This window comes from Coloeus monedula (assembly GCF_965178545.1).
Source record: "Coloeus monedula genome assembly, chromosome: 5".
In the NCBI taxonomy this organism is placed as follows: domain Eukaryota; kingdom Metazoa; phylum Chordata; class Aves; order Passeriformes; family Corvidae; genus Coloeus; species Coloeus monedula.
Genome location: NC_138785.1, coordinates 4,687,151 through 4,706,692, shown reverse-complemented (window position 1 = coordinate 4,706,692; position 19,542 = coordinate 4,687,151). Strand labels below are relative to the sequence as shown.

General features: G+C 40.8%; 1 protein-coding gene across 1 annotated transcript in view; it reads right to left on the bottom strand.

Moving 5' to 3' along the window:
• Positions 1–19,542, bottom strand: part of AFG2A (AFG2 AAA ATPase homolog A) — a gene marked incomplete at its 5' end in the record, with an annotated part of 163,604 nt that overhangs the window by 143,809 nt on the left and 253 nt on the right. The window contains 8 exons of the mRNA XM_082282222.1: positions 11,129–11,384; positions 12,661–12,784; positions 13,487–13,543; positions 14,182–14,311; positions 16,396–17,013; positions 17,206–17,264; positions 18,444–18,601; positions 19,136–19,260. Coding sequence (XP_082138348.1) covers positions 11,129–11,384; positions 12,661–12,784; positions 13,487–13,543; positions 14,182–14,311; positions 16,396–17,013; positions 17,206–17,264; positions 18,444–18,601; positions 19,136–19,260 — 1,527 coding nt within the window. The remainder of the gene's footprint in view (positions 1–11,128; positions 11,385–12,660; positions 12,785–13,486; positions 13,544–14,181; positions 14,312–16,395; positions 17,014–17,205; positions 17,265–18,443; positions 18,602–19,135; positions 19,261–19,542) is intronic.

The following is a 19,542-nucleotide window of genomic DNA, read 5'->3' as shown; positions in this document are numbered from 1 at the left end:
AGACACCTGCATTTTTCTTGATATGGAACAAACATTCCCTGTGACACTCAATAGTTATTTGTTCCCTTCAGCAATCACACTTTCCAAATGCAGGCAGTTACCCTCTCCTTTGTTTGGACAAATCACTCACATACAGTATCCATAAATCTTGATACTAATTCCTAGTTTCCTCCTATAAATCAATCCCTCAAAAGCCACACAAGTCCCACCTACTCACACATCAATACATCACTATTCCTCGGGCAGGACTGAGCGGTACTGTTGGCATCTCCCAGGCATTCCCCAGAGAGCAACTGCAGCCCCCGTTGTGTAAGATGCCCAGAAGCAGGATGGTTTCCCCACTGTATAATTATGCCTTTTAAAGCCTAATATAATTTAGGGTTTTATTGCTTCTGCTTCCAACCCTGTTCTGTGACTGAAAATGTTAAATTTTTTTTTTTGTATACTATTACATGATGAGTATAATTTTATATACAGGTATACACACATCCAGATATGCGGTATCTGTTGCCATGTGTTCCAAAACAAATGAGGCAGTTCATACCCCACCAGTTCACCTTGCATGACCAAAAAAAGACAAACATTTGTTAAGTCTCTTCTATATTTAACCAAACAAAACATCAATTAGTGCTACATGAAAGGACAATAAAAGGGATAAGCCATTTCTGAAAATAGACGTGGTTTTAACTTTCAGCAGATTGTTGTCTTTTTTTACTGCAGAGGCACTGGTAGACACAGACATGCAAAGTTTCTGACAATGACAGGAATTCTGTATTTCCTACAATATATACAACGTGTGAAGAGATATAATATGTCCCCTGTGAAGCAGTACAGCTGGTGTCTCTCCATAAAGTGCCAATTACGGCAGAGTCGGAGCACCTGCATCCAATACCCAGGCTCTTAATACAATAACAGAGAGAAAAAAAGTTTGTAATTCAGGTTTCCCCTTGTACAGAACATCCAAAACTAATAAGATACATAAATAAAAACATTCCATGAGGCCAAGGAGAAAAACGAAAATCTGGTCACCAGAGAACAAGCAAAAAATAAACTGACTCATTTTAACAACCCAGACAATTTTCATTGCTATTCTTCACCCTCTCCTTCCTTCCTCTGAAGGAGTTCATTTTAAGAAAAAAACAAAAAAAAAAAACAATTTAAGTGAGACAACATAGATTCATCCCCCAAATTTCAAATTTACATCCAAACAAATAAACTTGACATATTATTCCACGTCACTGCAGCTAAGACTTTTTGGGGTGGAAGCAGGCACTGGGGTTCAGTCTTATATTTTCTTTCAGGGCAGCCAATTCACACAGGAATCACAGTTTAAAAAAATGCAAGTAAATAACATCACATGAAATTAAGGCCTAGAGAAAGCAAGTTATTGATAAAGATATCTGCTCATTTCTATACTTATCTGCTCCACCAAGTGCCAGTGTAGCCCAACACTCTTTGATGCATTTTAAATGTGTCATGGTTATCTTTTTTTCCATGACATGAGTAAGTCTTAAAACCAAACACACTTATTTTAAAAATTGAGAGAGAACAGCAAATAAAAATGCCCAAGGATACCAGTGCTCTTAAGGTTTGTTACTGCCAGTGCTACGAGGAGTATGAGTGAAATTTTAGTCCTCAGCAGAGGATTTGAAAGGCAACAGCCTTGATCCAGAACAGGAATAAAGAGGTCACAGCTTTCCAAACAAAGCCGGAATTCATTTCAGCATGTGCACGCACACGCCACTGCACAGGTCAGCATTTAATTGAAACAATGTTTTACATTAAAACAATAATAAAAAACAGATTGAAAAAGAAAGCATGATTCTTCCTGTTTCCTCCTGTTATCATAATCATTCTTTCCTGCACTTCAGATTGACCTCTAACAAGAGGGGCGGGGAGGGGGAGCCTCAGTAACAGGAGAAAGATACAGCCAGTGGCTTGCCAGAGGCAGAAAAACACATCCTTGTCTCAAGACACTGAAAGATGGATTTAACGTAAGGCAATGCAGGGTAGGATGCAAACCCTGCTGCCAGAAGCAGTGCAGAGGCAAACGAGGTGGAACCCTACAGCAAACCCACGTTCATCCCTACACAAGTTACAATGCAGATACAAACAGGAACTCCTCAGAAAACATCAGGCACCTCCTGGGTGTCTTTCACGTGGGAATGTTTTGGGTTGAGCATAATGTCATTGCTGTGAACTGACTCTGAGCACAGCACTTGTTGCAGCTCTGCTTGCTCCTTTTCAGACATTACTCCCTTCTTAAGGGCTAATGAGTATCAGTGATCCTTTTGGCAGTGCCTGGGGGGGCTCAGAAGTCGGCAAGTGGGTTTTCCCTGTTTTATTCCAGTCCTGCATGAGGGGAGGAAGGACTGAGATGCAGTTATCCTGCTGAAGGGTCAGTGGGACTGTTCACACAGGCACAGGATACCTATATCTAGCACAGGGCTAGTGAACAACACTGATCCTCAGTGAAGTAGAAATGGAAAATCCTGGTTAAAAAAAAAAATAAAAAGGAAAAGAAAAGAAAGCAGCATAATAAGGCATGCATGATTACAAACAATGGAAAATAAACAGTTTGTTCCAGCCCAGCAACAGTGTGCTCTACCTCACCAACTCATCCTGTCTGTCTAGAACAGAGGAAACCAAGTGGACAGAGGGGAAAAAACCCAGCAGAATGCCCTGTCCTGGTATAGATGGTACCAAGCTATGCACAACGTCAATAGCATTGTTTGCCTGTAAGATTTTCTTGCTCATAGCTTGGCTAAGTTTTGGCACATTAGGTCATAATAACAAATATCTGAGCCTAAAAAAAGACCATACGACACTGCTATATTTGTCAGAGTCTGTGTATAATTATACACCACTGTAAATAATAGGAAGCAGCCACTCAGAATGACCAACATATATACTTTAGGTTTCCAAAACAGAATATATACACAGCACTTGAGGAAATAAACTGAACCAAACAAAATTGTTACTCGTGCATCTTTTACTGCCCATCAGCTATTCCTTTTGCAAATCCATCCTGTCTGGACTTACTCTACCAGAATCCCAATACCACAATTTGTAAGTAGCTTCAAAGAAATTATTATCTTCTTGTAAAGTTGTTTACGTAAGGAAATGTTTCTTCCTTCTCTGCTAATCTGGCATTTCCCTCCCAAATTCTTCTGGACAAACCCAGAAGACACACACTATTTCTCCTTGACAGTGACAGCTGTCAGACCCAATGTGATCCTCTACCACGTGGCTGGCAGTGGAACACTCAACAGAGGGGCATGGATGGGTAAGATCCCAGCTTTCTTATGGCACTGGAGGGGGTATATTCCTCTACTTCTAGATCTTTACATACTACACTTCAAAATTTAATAGGTTTATGCACAGAAAAAGCATTTCATATAACTTAAAGTCAGTTTATAAATATATTTTAAACTTTCTTTTTTTAATTTAACCTGTATATAGAATTCATGCTTATTTGGGGAAAAAAAAAAAATCAGGAAGCATAAACCTTGACTTTTGCTCTCAAAACCATACTCTGCAATCTGTCTTTAGCTGCCAGAGCTATATGGGAAAAATCCCTGAAGAACTTTCATGCACTGTTTGCACAGGAAAGATAATGCCCTTAAATCCCTTGTAACCATAACATTACAAATTCACTGGCCTAACCTGAGCACTAACCCACTATAGGGATTATATCCATGATTTATAGTCCTTCCTCAAGGGCCCTGGCATTTGCTGGAACATGTCTGTGGAGCTCCCTGAAAGCTGCTGAGAGGTGCGATGGGAGGGGAAGGAAGGGAGGAAGGGAGGAAGGAAGGAGGAACTACATTTTCAGAACTTCTTTCGTAGAGGAAACAGTTTATTCACAGATCAAGTACACACGTCATTTATCCCAACACCGTGACAACGGAGGGAAATAAGGAATACCAGACTGCCTGTTCCGAGCCTGCTCCCAGACATAACTGTACCTACGCTAAGGGTGGTCACACATGCGTGAGGAGAAAAACAAGGACTGCCAGGCTACCAGAACAGCAAGGGCAGAAAGACAAGAAGCAAAAGAGCTAGTGGCTAAATGCCCAGTCTAATTGTAATTAGGAATGTTGGCAAGGGATACGGCTAAAAATTAAAGTCAGGAGACTTACAAAAACTCTGCCTGAAAACCTTTAAGCTCTGTCCCCCAATAGTAGCTAATCATTCTACGTACAAATGCCTACTGCTAACTCCATTGCCACACATGAGTAGTATCATTTCTTCCATACCACTCAAGCTGCAGAAGCAAGAACACGGTGCCTTATCAGCCAAGAAGGTTCATTTAAAGTATTAGCTACAGTTATTGATCAACTCCTCTGAAAAATAATCCTTATTTCCTGCTTATATAAATATCAGTAGACAGAATGGGATGTGCTTTAAACAGATTATTAAGTACTCAACCCACAACTGTGTGCATGAAGTCAGCAATCCCGTCATCCAATTAGCTGCAAGTTTTGGATAAACACACACTTAAAATGAGTTATGATGAAAACCAAAAGTTCACATGCCCTGACTGCAGTCAGTGCAATGTTCCTCGTGCAAAAACAAAAATCAAGTACCATGAGAAAACAAACAAAAAAAATGGGCAAAGACTTTCTACAAGAAAAAAATAACTCCAAAAACCAACACAACATGCACCAGCATTGCTTCAGAGAGGCAGCAGCCCCATGTAGCCACTTCTGCACAAAAGCCACCACTCTGAGCTGCTGCTCGAAGAAGCAATCCCAAAACACGTGTTCCAATCAGAGGCCAAAAAAGCCACACTGCTTTGCTATGTGTGTGTGCAAGCAAGGGCCCATTTACTGCCAAGCTGCTCGGCCAATTGCTTTGGTTTAGAAACACCCTCTGCTTCACGGACCCAACTTCAACACCACAGAACGCAGCATTAACTTAAAACTCATGGACACTGAAGATGGGGATTGGAGTTTCTTGCCCTCCTTACACCATAAATTAGAGTGATGGAACACCGTGTCAGAAAACTCAGTTGTCCCAGTCCAAAAATTCATTTGTAGCTTTACTTTTGTATTATGTCTGTGCTTTTCAGTGTATTTCAAAATCCAATATTCTGTCCTTTCTGCAAAAATTTCATAACACATTTTTTTTGTATTGACCATCTGACTAGATATGTTATTAATATTCCCCAAACTCCCACATCTTCTACATGACCTTTTCACAAAAAGGCAAGCAGCCTTTCCCACCTCATTTTGAGCGTCACATGGGAACCAGTACTCAGTTAGACAATGCAATAGCAGATTGTTTGCAACAGCATAGCTTCAATATTTGTCCCTGCTACTAATAAATAAGTAACAACACAGACATGGTATTTTCAGTCACTTTCCATAAGGGAATAAAATAATTACAGCGTGTCAAGCAGCGCTTCCCCTTTCAAATCTGTAACTGCAGTCAGTTAATTTGAAAGCAAAGCAAAACCACCCTGAGAAACAAACAAGCCCATTGCCTTGGTCATCAACTGCCTCTGTCAAAATCTGCATTTCCAACACTGTCTCAAACCCACATTGCTACATTTAGGATTACAATCCAAAAAAAATATCCACATTTGTTGCACACCCCCAGTAGAACCCGGGTGCAGACCGTGCTGGGAAAGGTTCAGACTGAATTTTTATGGCTTAAAGAAAGGAATGATATTCTTGATGCCCTAACACTGGGCTGTTTCATCAGGGCTGTGCCTGAGCTGAAAGGAAGAGCTCGACTGGAGATAGGAGGCTGGGAAGGCACGGATTGAAGGCAGCATTTGTCTGGTTGAAAGAGCAGTCAGGGGCTGCTCCTCGGGGTGCACAGAGCCTCACTGTTAATCACATTAGCCCACACGGCTCATGTTTCCTGCAGGTGGCCAGGCTACCACAACTGCAGGAGCTGGGGGGAAACTACATAGGTCTAACAAAGAGACATTCCTGGGCTTCAGGGGAATTCACTTCCCTGTCAATTACAGGGAAAACCAGAAAAATTCTAAGAGACAGCCCTTCAATTATTATTGTTTTTTAATTCTTACTTTTAATGCAAGGGGATTGCAGAAATTCTGCTTCAGGGTGTAGAAGATACAGCAGGAAGTTTCTCAGCTCCAACAAAAAGCCAGGTACAGTATCCTCCTAAATAAATTACACCTTTACAGATCTGCTATCCACATAAAATCAATATACAGAGCTATAGATTAAGCAGCATAAAGCCTCTCCATCCTGTATTATTCATCAGAATGCAGGGGTAATTAAAGGGGCAAATGAACAGCACAGACAATAAGATCTCCAAACAACAGGTCTCAAAATTATGAGAACAAGACAACAGACCATTATGACATGCCTATGCAAGTGGCTTCACAGATTCAGGAGAGTCATGCTGACTCATTCTGGTCAAAGATGCATCTCAATCCCTTATTTCTCTACGATTTTTTTTTTTTTTGTAACAGACATCTTAAACCAGTAAACCATTCTAATCCTAAAGGCTAAGCAGGGTGATACCTTTTCCAGGCAATTTAAAAACTTCTAATGCAAAACAAAGCCACCAGTGCCTCTTTTACAGAAGTCTCAAAGTCTCAGTGGTTGCAGCATCCTTACTGGAAGCATATCAATGTTCTTGCCAGAAAGACCACTATTTAAACAAAGCCATTTGTTCTTCCTCTCCTCATGATGCTATCTTATCACAGCCCAAGTGTTTTATATCAGCACACTGAAATGATGTGTAATGAACAAGGATGTTCAAGATAAATTCTAAGAGTCACAAAGCAAATACTTCCTTTCTCTGTAAACAATATGACTGAACCCACTCCTTGAAGAAATCAAGCTATATTTATATTCACCCTCTTGAAATGCTACAGGCAGCCATAGAAGGATAAGTTTATAATAAATTGCTATATTTGGAAACCTTTGTTGCTAAGCATCTTCTAACATTCAGTACAGTTTATACCATTCATGTCCCTGCTACATAATTAACATTTCATATGTTTTGGTTTTTTTTAAAAAGAAGTACAGTGCTTATCTTTGCTAATAAATTAAAACCATTATAAATTTTTTTGGGAATTAATAAAAGACCACGTGGCAAATTAAATAAAGGAGAAGAGACAAGATCTCAAGGGCATACAAACACTGACATTACATGCAAGGATATGGCAGTCTATCTCCTATACACTCCTCTGCTTGAGATAAAATAATTCAGAAGGCAGCTGTTCACACTAAAACCAGTCTACTAAATAATTTAGGATACAGTAGACCTCTTCCAGCCTGAAGAATATGATTTTCTCAGCTACACACATAACTAAGCCCTTTTCTTGTCAAGAATTCTCTGTGCGTGAATCCCTTGGATGGTACCCAAGTCCTCAGGAGTCTACCAAGAGTAGCACACTGCAAGTTGATGTCCATGGGATGTGGCCCAGTGCCTAACATGAAATCTGCAGGTTTTCCACACTTGGCTGTTAACTTCATGAAAGCATCAGCTAATTGTGGAAATCACAGCAAATCTTAATATCTCCAGTGCAGTCACTACAGATACTGTAACCTTGGACATGTAGATATCCTATAAAAATCACAGTTTTGTGGTTTCATTTTTTGAGAGGCTAGAACTGTATCTTCAGTAGAGGAAAAGGAGAAAAATCCACTAATACTTTAAAAATTCAGCAGATAAAATAAAAACACTCTTAGTTGATTATTATAAGCACATCTCCATATAAAGGTGCCACAGGTTTTGGCCATAATGCCCTGTTTGGGAAAGGCCAGCTCCCACTGCACAGATTCTCCAAGTCTCTTGTCCACTTTTCCTCTACCTGCCCATCCCTGCATACACCACACCACAAATCTGTACACACCATAGACACGGGGGCCTGGACACATTCAGCACAAAATGGACATTACAGGCCCCAAAACTTCTTCAAAATTCCCGTGAAAATGCAGAGTTACTGAACAGAACACAAAACTTGCCTGTCTGACCCCAGCAGTACCACTAAGCAAATCCTGCACTGGAAAACAAACAACTTCTGCCAAAAAAACAGATGGAATATGTTTAATTCCATAATGGTTATTTACTTTTCATTAACAAATGGTCTTCAGAATTATATAGAAGGCAAACATCAAAGCTTTTACAATGAAGTATCTCAGGAAACCTAACTAGAGATGCAAAAGCCCTACAAATACTACATTTACCATGTTACATTAATTACTACACCCTTGGTTTATATAAGCAGTATATACACAATATATGTGTTAAAAAAACAGAGTTGAAGTAGAAAGATAAGGAAAGATGAGTCCTCTGGAAAATGATCTAAACTTTGTATTAAGAATATAAACATATTTAGCTTGCAATCTTTCAGTCTCTCCAGCCACAAACCCAAGGATATAAATGGGGTATGGCAGGACTTGAGAGTCTCCCACAGACCACAACAGAAATACAGTCAGCAAGCAACAGCAATCCTGTGCCAAAAACTGAACATGTATTCCTGAGTTCTGAAATCCTTCTTCTAAGCTAGTTTCCACATTTCACCTGTACTTACACACACATCAAGTCTGAATGTGGCACAAATAACCTTGAAATTTGTGAAAGAATTCTTAACTCAGACAGTGTCTGAATACAAAGCATTTTGGATATTTAGAAATGTGCATTAGTCACATTAACTATATGTTTATACCATGTTTTATGCTGTGATGTAGACATATATATGAAATATGTTCAATCCTAAACCCTACATCACCAAAAAGGTTATTGACAAACTGGAGGCAGTTCAGAGAAAATCAACACAATTTCTCGGAAGGCAGGAAGAACTTATTTATGAGAAAAGATTAAAAGAGCTAAATATTTATAGTTTGGTCCAGTAATGAATGAGGAGGTAGGGGACATGAGACCAGCCTAGAGATATCTGAAGGGTGTAAACACTAAGGAGGGAGAGCAAACGTGTTGTACAAGGATGTAAATAGAAATAATGGGATAAAACTAAACAAGGAAAACTTGGGCTGAATATCAGAGAGCATTCCTGGGCAGCAAGCTAGCTTGGCCCACAGCAGAGTTTCTGAAGTGAAGCAATAGAAGGCCATGCATCTTGGAACAACACAAAAAACTAGACAAAACACTGGAAAATTTTCCATATGAAGGAATCTTGCTCTACTGAGGAGAAATAGTAGATTATAAAAGTCTTTGCTAAGTTTAACTCCAGTGAAAGCAGTAATATTTTACCAGGTGTTGAAAATGCAATATAAAAAACAGATAAAAAAGCTTAATTGGAAAAAAAACTAGACTCCAACTAAGAACGTTCCTTAATGATGAGCAACTTAACTTCAGTTTATGTAATAGCTCGACTGACTCATGCTTCTGCAACTTCTTCAAGAGGAAAAATTCACATGGCCTGCAAGGAGTTAAGGGCGCTGGACTGTATTTTCCCCAGCAGAGGTCACCCCGCGTTAACAAACAACAGGGAAATTTAACAGCATGGAGTCAAACTTGAGCAAAGAAGAGCAATAGGAAGAAGATATCCTCCTTCCCTCATTCCCACCACTGGCTTTGGATGCAAAGCTCCCGGATAACACCATGTCCTGCAATCAGCCACAGGTAGATGCCCAAAGTTTTTTACCTATATAGTGTTCAACCTGCACAACATTCCAAATTTATTTTCTAAGAGGTCCTCATGAAGTAGGTAAATATAATCTATTTACAGCTGGATTATGAAGTGTCCAGAATCCATCTGCGCATGCACGAGTAAAGCCTCAGCTGGGTCATGTTTGGAATTGAAACCACAACACTTCTCACTGAGAACTTTAGATTACATTAGTTAAGTGTTTACTATGCAAGTACTGAGACACAGGCAGACTGACAGGCTTCCAAAAACACAGGGGAAGGAAAATAAAAAGGGAGTTTATCTTTTTTTAAAACAAATATATATAAGCAGGAAAAAATAATAATGTTTTCTAATTTAAAACAGAGCTTAAAACACAACTGAAGCCGAGAGAAGAGCACTGTAAAACAAATAGTCTGTGTTCATGTATTTCTTTTCTTCTTGATCCATAAAAACTCCAAAAATTCATATTTGAGAACTATCCCTCAAAAATTCTGGAAGCTGGCAAGTAAAATCCTTGCTGTTCCAGGTGCCATCACCCCTAATAAAACATCTGTCATCTTCGCAGTCAATTCCAATGCAAGAATTATCCATGCTCTGTGCCACTGCCAGAGGAAGCTGTCCCAGTGCCAAAGGAAATAAAAGTAACCAGCGCATGCAGCAAACTTGCTTGTGAACCACAAGGGAGCAAATAGGCATAAGCAGAGCTGGAGAGTCATATTTTGACTCGGCTGTTTTACAGGGCTGCTCATGGGCAGATTTAAGCTCCAACACTTAAACAGCGCAGACGCATTCTAGCAAAACCTAGGAACTGATAGAGCGTACTTGCAAAATTTCATCCAATGAAAACAGAAGTGAACTCATGCTGAAGCATTCCCTGGAACATAGTGAACCCTAGCTGCATGATGCATGGATAATTCTTCAGGGCTATGCCCGTTCCCAAGGCCTAGGGCCACGTTCCAGCCCCTGGCTCAGGGTGTGCTCTGCAGCTCTCTCAGCTCTGCTGCACAATCTGAGCCAGGTGCACACAGCACCCTCACCCCTGCAAGGAGCTCCTCATCTGCAGGAAATGGAATACGGGCACAAAATATGGAAGGGAGACACAGGAAACACCACTGAGGCACACAGCTTCCACATCCTGGAAACACAGACCTGCAGGGCAAGCTGTGCAGCCAGAGTGACTTGGGATTTTTGTGTGCAAGGCTAGAGAGTAGAAAAACTCTTTGGGATGTTAGCTAACTCCCTAAACCATTGGTTTACTGAGAGAGAGCAAGCTGTCTAATATCCTAAAAATGGCATAGGGGATTCCCCAGGGTTATTGATCGTAACACTGGATTTTAAAAGTTATTAATATTCAAAGAATTTTTCTGATCTGCCCAGCAGTAGACTGGTGTTCCTCAGATCTCATACCTGGCTGTCTTGTCTTTGACACAAAAATTAATAAAACCTTGTTTTTTCAAAAGCCATTAGTACAGACTGTGGATTTTTTTTCCCCTTAATAAAGACACTAACAGTAAAGTAATACCCTAAATAAGATAAACAAAGTCTTACCTGCTTCCTTGCACAAGGCTGCCAAGTCTGCACCCACATACCCATGTGCACTGTCAGCCAGCTGTGCCAACTGCTCTGCTGTGAGCGAATGGGGAACCTTCTTGAGAAGCTTCAGGAGTATGTCCAGACGGTCCTGGGCATTGGGAATTCCGATTTCTATCTCCTTATCGAAACGCCCTGGCCTGCGCAGTGCTGCATCCAGGGCATGAGGGCGATTGGTGGCCCCAAGGACCAACAGCTGCCCTTCACTGCCTTCCTGGAGGCATCAAACAGTGCAAGATACTATTTTAAAAATACAATTAAATGTCACACAGCTTATAAACATACTTCTTGCTTACTTTTCCAGCTATTACACACACTAAAATCCTAATGCTGGCTCTAAAGGAATAAAACAAGCTTTTCAGAATACGTACGCCAAAAGTGAACCCAACCAACCCATCCCCAACTGCAATTTAGCAATACTACAGGCTACATGCATGTACAGATAGTACAAGAGACACTCCCACTTTAATCCCCAATAATCTGCTTTCCTGAATCAGAAAGTAAGAACCAAGGAGAGAAAAATAAGTGTTTAAGCTAAAATGCAGCGCTTGAACAAGAACAGAATGGTATTAGCAGACCTTGAAATAAACAAGGCTGGGAAACAAATCAGTTCAGGTATCAAACCCAGCAAAGACAGGAGGTTATAAAGCTTCCTGTAGGTCCAGTAGGAAAAGCAAGGTCAAAAATCCTAATCAATTTCCTCAAGCTCTGCTTTTTCACTTTTACAACGGGGCAGGATCAGCTAGGAGGTCTCTTGTAATGTCATACTCTTTTTGTGAATGAAGCACTTTTCCCAGGAAGAATATCCATTAGCCTTTGCCACCAGAAAATATGTTCTGCCTGTGAACAATTCCAGACTGGGCAACTCAAACTGCCATGCAGGGAAATAATGAGAAACTTGCAGATTATATAAACAGAAGAAATTTATTTTCATAATCTGGACAGAGTTCTTTCATCTTTCCTGCTAATAATAATAAAATAATAGATGAGAGATTGCCAAACTTTTTGTGCTTAATCCATAATTTACTCAAGTCAATTAAACTTACTGTGTCTTTATTAGGCTTTTGTTTATGCCCTACATACTGCTCTGGCAATTTTGAAATAGTTGCTGTTGCCTTTAATCATGCAGCCTACATATGACCAGAAGTATTTGGATGACTTTGACTTCAGAGCAATTAAAAATACCTGGTTTAGTTCAGTGATGGGCTATTACTGAAATTTCAGTCTGATCTCCAAAACTACAAGAGGGAGAGAGGGCAAAGGAAAGGCAGTGAATGGAAGAAACCTACTTTCTTTTAAACTCACAGTTATCGTTCCTCTCCTACATCCTCTGCTTAGCATCCAAAAAAGCATTAGATTACTCTATAAAGTCTCACCTGTCTTCTTTCCCCACAAGTGATACATCTAATATTGGCTCCCCCTGTAGAAGAAATACTGTTTTGTTCAGCGATTGCCCATGCACATTATTTGCCTCAATAGAGTTGACTTACTGAGCCAATGCCATCCATTAATGTCAGCAATGAAGCAACAACTCTCTTTTCCACTTCATTCTGAGCCCCTTCTCTCTTTGGACAGAGTGCATCCAACTCATCTATAAATATAATTGAGGGGCGACTGGAGGGAAAAAAAAATAAAGGGAAAAAAGAAGTTAAGGTGCTTGGGAAGATTTAAAGCACTCAAGCAGAGCAAAGCTGTTCACAGAAAATGTCCAGTTCCTACAAAAACTAACAAGCATCCCACTCCTTTAGGTAACTGGAAGTTTCAGTCCTGAATATAGTGTTACTCAAAGAGAAAACTAAAATGAATAATATATTAGACAACTAATCCCTTCAGTATGCAATAGTCTTTTGCTAATGTACTATGAACACCAACCACATGGAAGTCTAAAGTCTGCCTTAGCCAGATCTAATAAATTTGGGCAAGATGCCACCAGAGGCATGCTATATCCAGTACCAACACTGATCCATTTGGAGCTGGCCTCCAGAAACGAGAGAGGAAAATCTGGATCCAGGTGAAACTCTGGCTCATGCTTCCATCTGTTGAAACAAGCACGCGATGCACTAACGACATAGGTCGAACGATCTGGCACCATCCCTAACATACCCTTAAAAAAGGGCAGTGTCCAAAAGGATATAACAGGCATCCTAGAGTTTCACTGCTTTCCTCCTAGCTAAGCTCTACATAAACAAATTTATTTCCTTTTAAAAACCACTGGATGAAAAAAGTCACAATTCAAAGATTCTTGCAAATATTTTTCTTTTAAAAACATTAAGGGTGGAACTGATACCACAGATAAAATTCTCCAAAGGAACTTACCGGAGAGAAGCCTCAGCGAATATCTGACGTAACCGCGACTCAGACTCCCCATAAAACCTGTGAGAATTAAAATATTTTAATAAAAAACTTGGGGCTTTTGTCTTTTCCAGACAACTTGGAAAATTACTGCTCGTGAGTCATAAAAAGCCGTAGCGCACACTTTTGAAGACCTGAAGTCCAGGCAAATCTACAGTAATCTTTATTTCCACAAGGACAGGAAATTAAGGTGAAATGGGGCACAGACAAAGTTAGAATCATCTAGTAACTAGAAAACAAATTAAAGAGAACTGCTTCTCTTCTGTGTGAGAAACAATTTTATTTACATTTTTGAAGAACAACAAAAAATTGCTTCTCTGGATGCATCAGTCTATGCAGTATCACCTTTATTGCAAATATGCTCTGACAAGTTCCTCTTCTTGTTGCAGAACGAACCTACATGCAACTGCAGATGCAGTTTTAATCCCCTCTTTAATTCAGTCCATGCCTTACACAAATTTCCTGGCCAAGTCCAATAAACCTCTTTTAATATGAGAAACACAAGCCCTACTTGAGAGAACCCTTCCCCATTTGTTTTTGACTCTTTTGGGCAGATAACCCAGAGCAAATACTACATCTCTCCACAATGGATAGATGCCAGGGCATATTTTGGGCTACTATATATACAGAATTTATGAACATAAAGAGGATGGACTTACTTGCTTATTATTTCAGGGCCATTAATAACAGTAACGTGAGCGCCGACCTCGTTTGCGATGGCCTTGGCAATCATGGTCTTCCCAGTTCCTGGAGGGCCATAGAGCAGCACTCCTCGAGGAGGAGGGATCCCTTTGGATAAGCACATGCAGACAAACAGAGAAAGGAAGTTACTGGTGATAAATGCCAGACTCAGCCTGCACTTGCACATTTCACTGTCCCCGTTATTACCAATAATAACTTGACCTCAGCATTAATTCCCGTAACAGACATGTCATTATGATGAAATTGTGGGCTTCCAGGGAAAAGATCACTCTTAAATGGGACATCCATCCAATTTTTCAATGTCCAAAAGACTCTATTTAAAAAGCACCTGTTTAATTCATTATATTTTTCAGTAGTTCATTATAAATCTTCCCCGTGTGTTCTCAAAAAAATTGCTAGACTAAGTACCTAACATCCATGAATACACTTTAAGCTATTCATGACTCTTAGTGTCATTATATCAAATTTCCCACATCAGAAAACCACTTCTCTTCAACACTCCAGAAAGTTCTAGAAATACTGTGAGGCTTGATTTAAGAATGCTTGCAAGATGATGAAAAAACACATTAAAAGGGTGAATTTGCCTATTTAATGGCACATGTTAAGAGCCAAAGAGACAGAACATAAGAGATTTTGGAAAAACAAGGTACTGCTGTGTACAGTTGAAGCTGGATGAAAATTACAGGTAAACTGCAAGAAACACTATTATGATCCCAGGTAAAGAGCCCACCAAAAATAGTTTCAGACCAGCAAAGCCAAATTAAACGGGCACAAAAGCCAAAAACAGAAGTTGAAAAATTAGAAAGCAAAAAGCAGACACAAATGTTTGACAAAGGCCTGACCCCAGCACATAAGATATTGGTGAAACATAACCAAAGAAATATCAGGTGGGACTGGGAATCAGGGAATGATGCCTTAAGGGCAAGCCACGAGCCTGAACCTTAGAAACTAATACACTGGAAAAGAGAAAAAAATTATCTGCTGACTGACAAAGGATAAAATGAAAAGCATCTCTACAGACAGGTTCCCTCACCAGCACATTAAAGCACGTGCTGCTCCCTCCTGTGGCGTTTCTGGCACTGGCAAGACACGGGGCTGTGGAACCACAGGCTCACCTCAGCTCCAGCCTTGCTGCCCGTGAGCAGACAAGGACTCCCAACGTTTGGAGAGGGGCTAAAGGTTTGTAACTCCTGAGAAAACATCATCAGCCATCATGTAATTAGTAGAGAATCTGCTTAAGCTTTAGGGACTAGGTATGAAGAACACTCATGATGAAGCAAACTCTGCTGCCACAAAACCATGTGGTGATGCTGGGGTTGGACCAAATGAGCTGGACAACCCGTGGATGCCTCACACCACCCCACTGACACCTGTGGATCATGGCCAGGAAACAGCCACCTGTGTGCTATAGAAACTGCCCCAGCTGAAATCACCTCCTCTCTGAAGCATGTGTGGGGGAAGAGGTCACAGAGAGAAATAAAAGGCCTCCAAGGCATGGTATTAAAGAAATATTTATAGGTAAAAGGCCCTGTCTCACAATGATGCACACCTAAACAAGGTACACAGCCGTTTGTGATAAATACACAGCACAGAGTCGCAAATATCCTTTAAGTTTTCATATATATTACCTATAACTTTATGCATGGCAACAGTAATTGTCTTTGGTTTTCCGCCCTGTAATTCCATACTAAACACACTCAGCAGTTTGAGTAAAAAGCCTCAAAGACCTCCTTAAAATTTGCAGGAACACACAGGGATAAAAATAGCAGAAGAATTAATCTGAGTTCTTCTCCATTTAAAGGATATGATTAACTGACTCTACCAACACAAAATCTTAGGACAACACAAACAATTGCACCTTCCAAATGTCCAAGTACAGAAGTCTTTCCTATGTGCTACAAATTCTGCTCATGCATGCTGGAATTTCAGTACAGACACATATTTCTTCCCTGGTCAACTGTTTTTCACATAGGCTAGCCATAACATCTTCACAGTATCCATACAGTGTAATTATAAAGCAGTTTGACATTGTTTGGACACACAAGTTTACCAGATCAGTGTTACATAAAATTCATTTAAGTGCATAATCCTGGAGCAATTAGTGTTTAAAAAAAAAAAAGTCACGTTATAAAAGAAAGTTAATGAAGAAAGCCAATTCTCAGGCATCATACCGTAACTCTTGAACAGTTCAGGTTGCTTCAAGGGCAGTTCAACAGTTTCTCTAATAGTTCTGAGCTGGCCACTTAAGCCTCCTATCATGTCATAGGTGACCCGGGACTCACACTCGCCATCCTCTGCTACACTGGTCCTTGGTTCTATAAAATTGATTTTAGTTCTTGAAGAAATGAAGTAAAAACAATCTGTATTGCTCATTGCTCCAATTTTGCCAGTTAGTGGGAGTCCCTCAGCGCTGGCTTTCCCAGCCACCTCCAGATCCTGGATGAGGTCTGCACCATCTCCCATGCTGAAAGTTTTGTCTCCCCGCCCAGAGTCTGGACCGCTGGGTGCAACTGGTGAGCCTGGATCCACAGCTTTGCTCGGGGTGCTCATGGAGGCAACCCCTGGACTATCACTGATGCCCATCCTGCCGAGCTGTAAGGACAAATCTAAGGCACTGCTCTCCAAATCAGATCTCTCAAGGTCTGGCTCACTGGAATCACCGGGAATGGCACTGCCCTGTGCAATCAGCTCTGCACCATCACTCCCCTTCACTTTCATCACCACAATGTTGCAAAGTTTGCCATAGTAAGTGAAAGCCAAAAGGTTTCCTGGTAGGACTATTTTCCCATCTATGAGAAGACAAAAGAAGAAAAAAAGACAAAGATGACAACATTTCAATCTACGAAGTGTGAATAAAGTAACATCCCCTATTTTGCCATAAGCCCCTGATTAAGAACACAAAGGGAAAATGTTTGCTCTTGTATCCAGAACTTGATGATTTACTACAAAAATTCTCAAAAGAGAAGCAGCAAAACTCATACCAAGGTTCCTCAGGAGACACACAGACATTTCCTCAGCATTAACGGTGGCATCTTTGTCCCTGTGGTAGGAAGGGAAAAAGTTGGTTTTCCGAGCACTTAAAAACCAAACCAGAGTCCACAACACTTCGCAGTCTTCCTATCATGTGGACTTAACCCTGAAGATATTAGACACATAGTAACACAAGAGGTGTATCTATGTAATCTGGGGCTACTTTTGTCAAACAAAATGCTGAAATTAACAAAATCCCAAGTTACATTTATCATTTCTTAGAATTACAAATACGCAATGCAGGCTTTTCATCTCACCAGGCAGGATAATCACTGCTACGTGCACTGAATTGAGAAGAATTTAGATCAGGCAAGTCTTTTTCAGCCTTGCAAACACACATACACAACTTCTATTGATTAAAGCAGTGCCTTGAGCACTTGCATATCCACTATTAAAACACAAGTTTTCCCCACAAAGCATTTTCTAGTCGTTTATGTAACTGGTTCTCAGATTAGACTCGCTTCATCCCTTTTGCAGATGGAAGTCCCCAATTTTTGTAAGCACTCACACCTGTACGTTGAAAAGCACCACACCAAAGGCATTTAAAGCAGATGCAGCTGCTGCAACTCAAAGTGTGAACAACGGGGGGAGCCCTAAGCCTGCAAATCAAAGCCTGTTTCCTGATTTTAACCAACAAGAAAGCAACTCTATGGAAAACAGGTGTATTCAGTTAATTTAGAGGAGCTCTTAAAATATCATAGCCTTTCCTGATGAGTAAACACATACTCAAATATGCTGCTGGGGCCTGAAGTTAGGGATTGATTCTTTTAACTGGAAGAAAAAGCTAAATTATGCATGCAAGCACTACCCAGAGGTGTTAATTGGCAGAGAATGAACTACACCTGTAAAGCATCTAGAAACTTAGGCAGTACTTGAACAATGGGACTTGAATTTATTCTTTTAGTAAATTATGTTCTTACTTCTTACATGAAACTATGGTTCTCTGGACATCAGGAGGTATTTCTTCATGGAAAAAAAATTCTGCAACTGACTGCCTGGGAACTGTGATGTTAATTTATAAAAATGTAAGTGCTAGGGCACTTTCAAAAGTAGCTGTAAAGTAACTTTATTTAGGACATAACTATAATCAGACTCTGCAATAATCCAAATGCCCACTCTGTGACATGACAAGAGAATGAAGGGAAGTGGGTGAATAAAAACTTCAACAAGGCTGTAACAAGTTCCATACCTCAACTTTACACTGACTTCCTCTGCCTGGATGACGGCACCAGTCACAGGCTGCACAGTGACAGTGTCACCTGGATTTACTTTCAGGCTCTTCTGTGTAGTTTCATCCAGCCCAATTCTCCCCCCTGGAAAGCCTGTGGTGGGCCAAGCAGTACAGACCTAGGAAGAGTTTTCAAAGCCAATACCTGTCAGTTGAGGTTTTGCTCCTCCCATTTCCAGTCAAGGTAAACAATGCTTTAATATGCAGGATTAGGTTAAAACCTGGTTCCACTGAGCAAGACACAAGTAGCACTGAGCTCTTAAGATATGATCCACAGCACTTTTCAAGATGGAAGGGGTTATATTTTGCCTATAAAAGTGATAAAAGAATTTCACCAGGACTCTCTACACAATCTGAAGATGACGCAAAAGCATACACTGTGCTGACTAGAAAATACTACAAATCCATGAAAAAACATGAGTAAATATATAACCCATATATTCACACATGACTTATAAATTTATCGAAAAAAAAAATCAGCTGCATGGATTTTTTCCAGTATTGAGAATACAGATGCAACTACAGTGTAGGAAACATAGAAGAGCATATTCACCATCTTTCTCAATGCATGTTCCATGCTGGTTCTATTGAATACAACAGGAACACGCTGATAACACGAGAAAAGCACCTAAAGGGACAAGAAAGGATCTCACCTCCTGCCGCCCTTCAGCAGAGGTGAGCAGAGCCGGCCGCCCTATGCAGAGATCCGCAGATTTCATGCTGCTCAGCGACAGCTGCGCCAGCGCTCTGCGCAGCATCTTCGGGACTTTGTCATCTCCTGAAGTTTTCGGGAGGAAAGAAAAAAAATCATTTTTTCTCCCCTTCCTGTCAGTAAGTCCGGCGTTTCCTGTGCTCCCCGGGAAGCACAACCTCGCAGCCGTCACGGCGCCTGCCCTGAGGGGAGCGCGCGGACCCCCGTGAGGGGGTGCCGGCGGGGCTGGGAACACCGCTGGTCCCACGCTGCTCGGTACTGCCCCTTTCACCGCGATTTAGCTACCGCCGGCACCCTTCCACGGGAATAAGAGTAGGTTTCATGGGGGCTTGGACTGAGAGACCCCCC